This window comes from Pteropus medius, unplaced genomic scaffold (genome assembly GCF_902729225.1).
Source record: "Pteropus medius unplaced genomic scaffold, Ma_sr-lr_union100, whole genome shotgun sequence".
NCBI classification, from domain to species: Eukaryota; Metazoa; Chordata; class Mammalia; order Chiroptera; family Pteropodidae; genus Pteropus; species Pteropus medius.
In genome coordinates, this window is record NW_024345600.1 from 3528102 (window position 1) to 3540363 (window position 12262).

Below are 12262 nucleotides of genomic sequence, written 5' to 3' on the forward strand. Positions count from 1 at the left end.
ATCCTAGGAATAATCTCAGGCGGCGACTCTCAAAGGGTGGTCTTGGGACACATGGGGGGTTTCTGAGGCCTTTTCAAGGGGTCCCACAAGGCCAAAGCTATTTTCATAATCATACAAAGTGTTATTGGGCTTTCTCCCTTTCATTCTCTTACAAGTGTGCGGTGCCATTTTCTGGAGGCTACATGACATGTCATATGGCAAAAGACTGAACGCAGAAATGGATGTGAGGCTTCGGCTATCTCCTATTAAGCCAGCCGTGATAGGAATTTGCAGACTTGTAAAACAATGATATTCTTCTCAATACTTACTTTTGTTTGGGAGAACAGTTATTTTTCCAAAATAAGCGGGTTAATTATTGTCATTTCTAAACGAATTCATAAATATGTATTTAAATGTCTCTGATTTAACAGATAATCTGGTAAACATCTGTAGATATAACCTTCATAAAAGATTCGGGATCCTCAATCATTTTTAAGAGTGCAAAGGCACCCGAAGACCAAAAAGTGAGAGGCACTGGTCCAGCGGGAAGGACGCCACCAGAAAGCTGTTCCAGTTCTGCCACCAGTCGGCGCTCAGTGCGGAGCATGTCTCCCAACCCCCCTGAGCCACGGTCTTTGTAAAACAGCAGTGACAATACCTGCTAGGGAAATTTCCAGAGAAAAACGTATCTGGAAGCCCTGAGAGCAGACGCTCACTCTCCAGTGTGACTCCAGGACCACAGAGGACAAGGGGAGTGGCCCTAGACGGCAGAGGCCCAGAGCCCAGGGAAGGGATCTGGTGGTTCCCAGTGTGACCCTTACCAGGCGGCGGGACAGTTTCGTCCCCCAGGAGTGCACGACACAGTCTGGGCTGTGAGTTCCAATCTGACTCTTCCCGTGCTGCCCCCAGGGACACCCCAGGGACACCCCTGCTCCCAGGCCTGTCGCAGCCAGGAGGCTGAACAGAAAATCTGGCCTTCCCAGCCCCTCAGGAGTCCACCTCCTCTAGAGGCCTCAGGGGTGCCAGAGCCCCAGACGTGAGAACCCTTGGGGCAAACAAGGGGAGCCCAGACAGCCAGCACCAGTCTCTCACAAACAAGAGGGGCTTGTTCCTCACTCTGCAGGCATGGGCGCTGGGAGAAAGGAATCCTCCCACACACAAAGCCGCTCTGCCCAGAGCACAAGGGGTACTCTGTAAGACCAGGCTGCAGCCAGGCAGCGCTCAGGAGGGGCCTACCTTCACCAGCAGCCTCCCTCGGCCGTCCCAGTCCACCTGCAGGTCCTCCCCATAGCTGAGGCGCACGGAGGCCATCATGGTGTGCTGGATGCGGAGGTCACCTAGAACCAGGCAGGGGCAGGGTTTAGGCTGAGATGGGGAGAGGGCAGAGTGGTGGCAGGCAGATGTATCGTGGAGAGAGATTGGGCGTCTCACAAGGCATTGTACCAGTGAAAGCAATCAGTTGTGGGAAAGATGGAGATGTCCATGAACCTTAAGGGGGTCTCGGGAGGAAGGGTGATCAGGATGGGTATAAGGCAAATAAGGTTCCCCTAGAAGGTGCCCTCCATATTCCTGCTGCAGCCTGCCATTCCCCATACTGCCACAAGAGGATGGAAGAGGCTTGTGCATTCTTAGCTTGGGACAATGCCCTGCACAACACTTCCAGGCTGAGTTAGTCAGTCCTCCAGCCTGAACAATGCTGTCTACAAAGCTGATACAGCAGTTCTTGCTGGAGATGAGGTAGGAGGCATACTTCCTGCCCTGGAGAAATGTATCATCTCAAGGGGAGATGTACACAAACTTAAACACACATGGACTGGCCCGGGCTCACCGAATGTGTGCAATGCCAGGATAATGGACTATGGGGTGGCCAGCAGTCATGAAGAAGAGGAAAGGGGTCTGAGAGCCACTTTGAGAGTGAAGGTTGAGATTATGCTGTGCAAAATGGCACTCTGCAGCCTGTCAAAGTCACTGGACAGGTAGGTTTTCCCCACAGGTCACAGGGTCAGTCACCTGGCTCGTCCCATGACATCCTGGGGTCTGACTCATCACCAGCCACACACTCCCTACCTCTCAGCATCAGCTTCTGATGCTTTCCCATCCCAAAGTAAAACCAGAACTGCCACGCCCAACCCTTAACTCGCCCCTTTGGCTCAAGCCAAGTGAAAATCCTCTTGGTTCTCTTTCCCCTCCATGCTCTCTCCCAGGCCTGGGCATTTTCCTCATCTCCGGTGTCCGGCCGTCTTCTTCCGCTTGTCCTCTTTCTCCAGGAAGCCTTCCTTTCTTGCAGAAATGCATGCCAAGGATACCCAGCCTGCCCTCCAAAGACAGCATTCCCCCTCATTTCTATAGAAGAGGCGGCAGTGAGTACTGTCGAGGGTTGGGGCGCTGTGGGTGAGCTGGGCCGGCTAAGCCTGTTGGGGAAGGAGGGACCCACCTTGCAGGAGGGGGATCTGGATGTCCTGGCCGTCCACGGCGACCCCTCCCCCATGCTTCAGCTTCACAAGGTTGCTGTGCGGGCTGGGCAGGCGGACAGTGACTGAGCGGGTGCAGACAGCATCGGGGTCATCAGCACACTGCCAAGAGGGGCAGGCAGAGTAATGTCACCACGCCCCGCCATCCCAGGACCCACTGACTCAGAGAGAGAGACCCCATCCACAGGCAGCCTCTGGCCTTCTCACATGGAACTCCATTCCCACAGGCTGATCTCTGCAATGGGGCCCCCTGGAGTTGTGCAATGAGAAGGCCCCATGCCCAGCTCTCCCCGCTGCCCGACTTCGTGTGGCTCCCATGCCCTTTCCCATCCTGGTCTGGTTCCTTTTATAAGGAACTGCAAGCCCCTGGCTTGTCTTGTTCCTTGGGTTTATTCTTCCAAAGTGAATCAGAGACTTTGATCCTCAGGGGGAGCCCTATGCACTCTATCTGTCCTCACCTTGGCCTTGTTCTCTGGAGAGAGAAGTATACACGTGAACACAGCAGCTCAGTGGAGATGGACCACCTCGTCCCATCCCATCCCCCCTCAAGCTGCCTCCTGACGCAGCACCTGGCAGAGCTCACCTGCACAGTCTCTATGACAATGGAGAAGGAGTGGTCCTCGCAGTCCTGGGCCAACAGGTACTGGCAGACCCCACTGAAGGTGAAGTACCTGTCATCAAAGCTCTTGAAGTGGGATTGTCCTGTGACAAGACACTCTCCTGCAGGGCACAGAGGAAGGGGGAAGAACAGGAGGAGTGGAGTGGCCGAGATGGAAGTCTGCACCTAAAAATGAGTTCTACGAGAAAACTAAGTCAAGCCCAATTTCCTAACACTGTTTGATCATTCATTTCAATCCCATTTTATCAAGGGGGCAACTAAGGGAAGTGACAGAGCCATACTTAGTCAGTGGCAGAGCTGGGACCAGAACCTGCAGCTCCTGGCTCTTAATTCACCACGGTTCCCAGTTCCTCCCCACAGCTGCTCCCACGGGTTCTGGCTCCACTGGGACCCATTGCCCGGAGACTGCAGAGTGCTCGGCCCCGGGAGAGGCCCTTCTTTGCAATGGCATTGTAGGGGCTCCAGGACACGGCCCCACCTGGGAGAGTACCTGAAGGCAAGTGGGCAGAAAGGCCATCCTGGAGGGCTGATGAGAGAGGGGTGAGGTGGGGTCCTCTCCAGCTCCACAGTGCAGAAGCCAGAACCTCATCCTCACCCCTTCAGCTGAAAGGCAGCTCTAAGGCCACCTCATGGGCAAGTCCATGCTGTGACTTCAGTCATATCAGTGGGGGGCCAGGAGGCCATTTGCTTATGATCTCACCACTGCCTGAGCCAGCTCCCCAGCCCAAGCTGACACATCTTTGGGTGGGCACAAGAACTCCCCTTCATCACCCTACAACTCAGAGCCTTCAATCCACACATCCCCCCACCCCCACCCAACAGCTACTCCATCCTCCCCTAAGCCCCGAGCTGCTGATCCAATGCACCTTGAACCAGAGATCACACATCCTGGAAAGCATCCATGCAGAGGAGTCTCTACTGTTGTCTCCAGTAACCCCTCCACACTGGCCCCACCCCAGCTTAGGGCAACCCCATCTCCAAGGCCCACAATGGATCCATTGAAGCTGAAGCAGGCAATTGGGGTCCTTCTCAACCTCCCTTTATGTATTTCCTCTCATCTTTGCCTTCTGTTCTATAGTAAAATATAGACACACACCATGGCCATTCCACAAAGTAGGGAGCCCTCATTCCCCACCTAGACACCTCTGACCTCCCAGCAGCAGAGACTCGTTCTCCATCTCACTAATCTAGTCTAAACCTGAAGTTTCCCCAAAGAGGGTCCTACAGCCAGTCCCACCTGGCCCCATCTCTAGAAGCTGGTGCTGGGCCCTGTCACACAGTCAAGGGGTCCCCAAACGTCACAGGGAGATTCCAGCTGCCCATCTGTCAAGGGCAAGGTCCACAGGCACCCACTGCCTGCCACCTCATACCCATATTTGCATTGAAAGTCACAGTCAGGGGCCAGATCACAAAGCTTTGGACCCAGGGATGGCCCTCCTTTGGTGTGTGTTGGAGAAAGAGGTCAGGGTGCATAGCCCAGGTTATGATAAGTGTCCCTCTACCTAGTCCCCAGGACAGCTGACTCCTTCTAGGACAGCATAGGTCAGAAGGGCACACTCAGCCCAGAAGAAATTAGGAGAAAGTAGGGAGGCCAAAAACCATTCTCAACAGCATCACCTTCTGTAATAAGAAATATATATTTGGTCTTTGTCTCTGGTTCCTGACACAGAGCTTCTAAAACTCTTGGAATAGCCTAAGTGATAGGAGCATCTTTTGTTCTAATGAAGCCACCTTTAGTGGGTCCCTACAGAGCTTCAGAGACCAAAGCATGGTTATAGAGGGTTGGAACTTTCAACCCCACCCCCAGCCTCTGGAGAGGGGAAAGGGGCTGGAGATTGATTTACTAATCAGGCATGCCTACATAATAAAACCTTCATAAAAACCCTAAAACAACAGAGTCTGGAGTGCTTCCAGGTTGGTGAACAAATCTATATGCAGGAAGGTGACACGCCCCAACCCCACAGAGACAGAAGCCCCTGCCCTCAGGACCCTTCTGGACCTCGCCCTAGATAGCTCTGCTTCTGGCTGCTACTCTGTATCCTTTATAGTGTCTTTTGTAATAAACTGGCAACAGTAAGTCAAGTGTTTGCCTGAGTTCTGCAAGCCATTCTGGAAATTACCGAACTTGAGGAGGGCATCGTGGGAACTCCCAAGATGCAGCCAAATCAGACAGAAGTGGGTACGCTGAGGACCCTGTGCTTGTACTAGCAGTCCTGTGGGACCGAGTCTTTAACCTGCGGGGTCTGCGCACACTCGGAATAGTTAGTGTCAGAACTGAATTGAATCGTAGGACACTAAGTTGGTGTCCAGAAAGTCACACACAGTTGGTGTCGGAAGTGCTGTGAATAGAAGTAAAGAGATTATTCCTTCCCACTGCATTGCCCTTGAGGGGGCAAGAGTGAGAGATCACTGTTCTTGAAAGTCAGAGCAGAACAGGCAATGAGGAAGGGGCCAGTTGATCGTGAATATGCTGGAATCCCAAATCCACGGATGCCACGGGAAAGCCTTTTTTAAACGGCTATTTCTCAGAAACCACCGTAATTCTACAAACAGTGATATGGTCTTTCATGTCAAAAGTCTTGACCCTGTTGCAGTAAAATTTTTCCCCCAACTTTCTGTGTTTACTCAAGAGCACTCTTATCTGAGTAAGAAATTGGACTTCCGTTATCTTCAACAATGCCCAGGAAAAGAGGGTCAATGAAAAAATGTGCAAACATTCGAAAGCAAAACTTTCAGGGCTAGAATCTAATCCTCTGATCTGATTTCCTGCTCTGGTCCCTACTGATTTGTGTTCCAAAATGTCTCAGGAATCAGAACTCTAATTATTTCATTTAGCTTATCTCCTTGGTACAATTGAGGGATAGAGCTGCACGCACAGGAAACCCAGGGACCTGGACGGGTCAGCTGCTAGGTAGCAGTTGGCCCTGGGAGCTGGAACATCAGCCAGAACAATGGGCCACATGGCAACATTCACCCATCCTCTACCAGGGGCCCACCCAAGACATTCCCAGTCAATTGGTCAATCAGCAAAAGGCAGCCATCAGCAAACAGCTGGCCCACCACCAGACAGAGAAGGTGGGCGATAAAAGCTTGGTGACTGAGTAAAAAGCAGCAATAAAAAGTAGAACATCCAAAAGTTAAAGCAGATTCACTATGTGAATAAAGATGTTCCCTCATTTAAAAAAACCTCTCATCTGATGAAACACATTACCTCTTCTAAACAAACCCTTTTGTTTGCAATAAGGGAGCCTCCATGGGCTGCTCTGCTCAGCTCATTTGCTTCCATTCTTTTCCAGACAGCTTCAGAAATACCAGCCCACAGACCTTTAGCAAAGCAACTCAGACTTCCTCCAGTTGTAAATATTCACCAAAGCCTGCCTCTAAATCACAATCACATAATCCCGACCAAATGTGCAAGGTGCATTTTGAAGTGCTCTGTGGGTACCATCTCATTTACTACTCCCCTGAGCTGGTCATTTTTATTCCTAGTTTGCAAATGCAGAAACTAAAGCCCAGAGAAAAATTCGCCCAAGGCCCCAAAGGATTAAGACAAGGATTTTCACATGGGCAGCTGTCTGGCTCCAAAGCCCAATGCACTTGACAGCACCCAAAACTGCCTCATGGGTCAGCTCCTGCAGTTTCTCATAAAGCCTGATTTTGTGAAGGCCAAGCCTGATGTCATTCTGGCCCGGGGCACATGTGGGCAGCTGGGTCTGGATTTGGAGACTGAGCAGAGGAAAGCTTTGGCTATGAATGGTGATGTGCTGGCCTGGCCTGAAGGAGGCGTGAGCCCAGTCACCCCAACCTGGGCTGGGGCAGGCCACAGGAGACTCCATGGTACCTAGAAATGCTTGTTCTTACTGGAGAGGCATCAGCCCTGCTTTACTCCCCGTTTTTGTTAGCCGAGAAGGAAGTTTATCTTCCTTCCTGGAGGCTTTCAAAACAGGCAGCTTGAATCCCAAGGTTGAATGACAGGGCTATGCTAGAATGCATTAGAAATTACCCCAAACCAAATGAGTAACAAGTGTACCAAGACCCTACCCTTCCCCTCCAGACCAGGCATGTCCACAGGCTTCCCACACTGCCAAGCCCAAGGTAGGCTTGGCTCTGTCTCACGCTCCAGCCTAGCCCGCCCCGCCACACCCTCTCTCACACCACCCCTCTCCATTCCAGGCTCCTTTGGGCATGGACCTGACCTTGCTTGATGAAATAGCTGTGGCTGTGAAAATGAAAACGGTGAACATTTATTGAGTGCTTGCTGTGTGGCGAGTCACAACAGCTTCCCTGGGATGAAGCTGCTGCTATTATATCCCTATTTTACAGATTAGGAAGCTGAGGCTACAAATGATTAAGCAGTTTGCCAAAAGTCATCCAGCTAGGGAGTGGTGGAAATGGAATTTCAGCCAGGCTGTCTGGGTCCACAGCCCGTGCCCCCAGCTCTAGTGCTATGCTGCTTCCTTTCCACTTACAAGAGCAATCTTTTGTCCTTCGTACTTCCTTCAAGAATTGCACAGAAGGCAAACTGGTTGGCCATCCCTGGGCCACACTGATTGACCTAACGCTAGTGCTCATTTTCCATCTAGTTCCAGAATTTCCCCAGTATAGCAGGTACTGAGTAAGGTTCTAAGTGACCCTAAATCCATAGACCCCAAATATGATCCCAGGTATTCAAGCTCAACCTCCTACTAGCCCACCAAAGCCAATGTGGCCTCTTGGGGCCACAGGGAAGGAAGCCTCTTATCTGGCTGTTCGTCTTGCAATTTTTTATTGCACTCTACAAACACGGGGACCCACAAAGTAGTATCTACCATGTGGGCTGAGGCTGAACTGGTTTTTAACTAAATGTGGGGCCTCTTCTGAGCTCATGAGGGATGGCAAGGATCCTCCTGCAAATGAATGAATCAAGGACTAGGAGTAACAAGGAGCAATGGAAGGTCAAAAGCAGAAGTCAGGCAATTGTGAATTTGAGTCCTGTCTCTGTTGCTGAGCTGCTGTGTGACCCAGGGCAAGTTATTTAACCTCTCTGGGTCTGTTTCCTCTTTTGTAAAATGAGTATAAATTGTACCTGCCTCATAGGTTGTTGTGAGGAGGTAATACATGTAAAGAGTTTAGCATAGGGCCTAACACATAGCAAACATCACAAGAGTAACCACAAAGGGAAAAAGTCATCAGGAGAAGAACTAAGGTCCTTGAGAGATGAGACAGAAGGGAGCTGCTAATGGGCAAAGTTTACAGTAAAGAGAATAGAGTTTAGGGCTAAACAGAGGAGAAGCAAAGGACAGAGATTATTAGACAAGTTTTTCTAAATAGATTTTCCACAGTGGGGACAGGGTAAGAGGAATGATTTGGTGGCCTGATTTTTCTAGCTCTTGGACTATGCCAAGACCTTCATATCAGGCATTCCAGAAAATTCCAGAGATTCTCACTTCAAGCTTAAACAATTACCAGGCCCTTCTTCCTCCTAATTCTCTGAAGAATTTTCATCATCATTGTTGGGTCGATCATGACCTTACAGTTTTTATAGTTCATTTACCCTTAATCCTTTGAGCAAACAGGTGGTGAGAAAAGGACAATAAAACCTTAGTCCAGGTGTGTTCTTCCCTTTCAGCTACTACAGGGCTTCCCTCTGCTGGCTCATGAGTGGGTTAGCACAGTTGGTATCTGCAACCGGACCTGTGGTCAGGGGTTGCATCCAGTTTGTGCAAGAGGCTGCCTTCCCCCTGCCTGGATGTGTGGCCCTTTCAGCCTAGCAAGAGGGGGCACACTGCTCCTTTCAGAGAAGGCAGGGTAAGAGCAAAGGGTTGCCTACCTGGGCATTCTTCATTGCTGCAGATCCACAGGCTATTTCGGCAAATGCTGTTGGGGAGAGAAGCACAGGTCATGGGCAGTTCCGCAAACACAAGGTACGTGAACAGATTTAGAACTCCCCACAGATACCACAGCCCCCAAAGGAAGGGATCTGGGAGAAGAGAGGAGCTGACGCTAGAGGGGTCTTTATGAAGTTAAGGTATACAGGAAGGGCTTTGGACACAGAGGCATCTTGGAGATAGTGCCAAGGGGAGGAGACCCTGACAGAGAGACAAAACAAAAGCTAGAAGATCCGATGCCCCTACCTAGGCACCATCCCTGACCTGCCTTGCATGTGCACACACACACGCGCGCACACATAGCTGGTGGAAGAGAGGAAAGGAGAGCTGTTGAAAGAGGTAACACCCAGAACCATATTGGGTGGCCCTTGGAGCCTCCTGGAAGACCGACGAGCAGGGAAAGCCAGCAAAGGGAAGAGGCCCGGTGATGAAAAGAAACAAGGAGTTATTTTCCCCGTGTGCTGGGGACAAGTGAAGTTAGCCAGAGGAAACATCCGGTGGAGCTCCTTGAGGAAACGATTTGAGCTAAACAGAGACAGTGGTCCAGGGTGTGCCTGGTTGACTGCAGAGAGCCATGAAGGGCAGGCCTGCGTGAGTTTCTACGGGCACTGCTGCCTCTTTCCACCTAGTAGACAAATGATCTCAAGGAGAGAAGAATTGTCTGTGGCTTCGACTCTTACAGAGTCCCTCTTCAGGGATACAGTCTATTATGAAAGCCTAGTTTGCAGGGAACGCCAGATACATTATTTGCATATAAAGAGTCTCTTCCCTCCTTCACCCTGCCTCCTCCCAGCTTATGTGTCATGTGATCTTTGTTCCCTATCATTGACTTCCACACCCTTCCCCAAACCACCCTCTCATCTCAACCTCTTTTCTCTCAGCCCAGGCCAGGTCCTGTTCCATCTGCCACTGCCCCTACTGCCCCAGCTTCACCTCAACAGCCCCTAGGCAGCCCTCCCAGACCACACCGCGCAGCCTCAATTACCAGGTGTTGCAGTCTCGCGAGAGGGAGGCGCCTGGAGGGTACCGCTTCCCAGAATGCACACAGGAACACTCGGTACTTTCCACACAGCGGCCTTCATCAAGGAGCTGTCCTTCTGGGTTCAAGGGCATCGAGGCACAGACTCAGCCTTGTCATCATCATTACTCGACCCACAACCACAGAATCCCCATGGGTGATCATCAACTTAGGGCTTCTTCTCGGAAGCTCAAAGAACTCGTTCTGTGATGTTAACCTTTCACATTAGCTCAATATGAGGGAGGCAGCTGTTAATCTCTACTCTATTGATGAAAAAATGGGGGGAGAGTTCTGTTCGAGGTCTTTCAGGAGGGAAGTCATGAGTCTAGGGCGAGGGCTCCGTCCAGGAAGCTCAAAGAATGTGTGTGGTGTTTACCTTCCCCATTAACGTAATGAGAGGGAGAGGAAGATAATTCATCTCCATTCTACAGATGAAAAAATCGAGACAAGAGTTTCGCTCGAGGTCTTCCCGTAGGGAAGTCATTAGTCAAGGCACAGAGGACTCACTCTTAATAATAACACAGGGTTTCTCACCGAAGCTCACACAGTCTTTCCTTTCTAGCGCAAAGCTCTTTTTCAGTTGAGCTCACATGACAAACCCAGGAAACATTTTAAAATATCTTTCCCCCAGACCAGTTCCCTGACCCTTTACTGAGGAAACAAAACCTCAGATCGGGTCACATGCTCCCCAAACAAAGTCACCGTTGGCGCCCAGACCCTTCTTCTATTTCCTAGACACACATGCTTTCACGAATACAGTACAACGGGAAAACATGAATTAAAAATAAATACCAGCTCCATCCTGACCACTCTGTATGAAGACTCTTAAAAAAATAAATAAAAAGCCTCTGATTTCAGCAAAGGGGAAACAAACACAAGTGGCCTTCATCTGGCTCCCCCAAGCCAAGAGTACTGGCAAGGTCTTGGATTAGTAAATAAAGTGAGAAATTTATTACCAGGGCAGCTGCAGCCATCCACACATTGCTCCTGACATACTTCATTGATGTGAAGGCTCTGGCAGTTTCTGGTGCAAGGAGACACACACTCTTTGTACTCCATGCCAGCAGGGCACACCGGTCCTGAAATGGAAAGCTCAGAAGTCTATCCAGAGCAGTTACCTCTGTGTAGCATCTCACGAGCCATGCCTCCTTGGTCTGCTGCTTTCTGTTTTCAAGGCCCCAGGTGCCATCTCCACCCCAGTGGTACCCAGTGGCCAATGTCCCTTCCAAGGCTGTCTCACCCAACCACCTCTCTCCTGAAAGAATATTTTCCATCTTGTAAGGCCTGGCTGAGACCCAGCAGAGTCACCTGGGATCACCACCCCTTCTTCTTGGTCATCTGTTCTCTATGAACAATTGGCTTTTTCCCCCCTATGCTCTGTCCTTTTCAGCTAAAACCCTCTCAGGGTGATACCAAACTTCTCTAGGCTGAAAACGAACGGCCTCCTGGGGCCAAGCAAGGACTAAATGATGTCTTCATCGCATTCTCCTCTGATGGGCCCTCTTCCTCATGAAACTGGCCCCAATCAAATGCCACACCCAGCACAGGGCACACACCATTCATGCCCACCTCACCCGCATGAGTGACATTCCTTCCATATTTATGTTCACTGTGCTACAGGACTGTCTTTGGAGCTTCTCACCTAAGCGTCTGCCCTCCCCACTGGACCCAGCTCCTTGTGGGCAAGGGCTGGTTCTCCTCTCTCTCCAACCCTGTGACTGACAGATGCTCAAGCCAACTGAAGGACCAGAACTCTTATCTGAGTTTCATGACACTAAACAATTGCCCCAAACCCATTCTCCTCCAATGTATATCAGGTGTCTCCCCGCCCTACTTCCAAAGACCTAAAACAAAAAAACAAACAAACAAACAAACAAAACAGTCCCTCCACCTCACAGAGAACCCAGCAGCTAATAGCCACCTTTCTCACACCCCACAGCAAAGATGAAAAGCTCTCACTTATAAGCTGGAAAAACACAAACTAAAAAACGTGTGCATAGTGTAAATATTTGGCCAGCTCCACCATCTCTATCAGTCCATGTGATCTGTGTGATTACTGCAGACTGGCTGTCCATCTGCACGGCTTTGATCCGTGGAAAGTCTGGAGAGAGAGGAGGCTTCTCTCAAAGTGACGGACAAGCTCTTACTTAATCATGATAATTTGGGGTGACAATGATAATGACTAGGAACCCAATGAGATTAGATCAAAACCACAGGCACCATGAGGTGAAGCGGAGGGAAGGGCGAGCATTGGGCCTGGAGGAAAGAAGGCTGATTTAATGAAAGGGAGGAACTTAATAAAAGCCTG

The 12262-nt window shown here is 50.4% G+C and overlaps 1 protein-coding gene across 4 annotated transcripts in view; it reads right to left on the reverse strand.

Moving 5' to 3' along the window:
* Window positions 1-12262, reverse strand: part of VWF (von Willebrand factor) — a 121943-nt gene that overhangs the window by 83440 nt on the left and 26241 nt on the right. For all 4 annotated transcript variants that reach the window (XM_039874114.1, XM_039874112.1, XM_039874111.1 and 1 more), the window contains exons 8-13: window positions 10911-11033; window positions 9922-10033; window positions 8879-8925; window positions 3034-3170; window positions 2414-2552; window positions 1216-1316 (exon numbers count right to left, since the gene is read on the reverse strand). In XM_039874114.1, the coding sequence (XP_039730048.1) occupies window positions 1216-1316; window positions 2414-2552; window positions 3034-3170; window positions 8879-8925; window positions 9922-10033; window positions 10911-11033 (659 nt within the window). The remainder of the gene's footprint in view (window positions 1-1215; window positions 1317-2413; window positions 2553-3033; window positions 3171-8878; window positions 8926-9921; window positions 10034-10910; window positions 11034-12262) is intronic.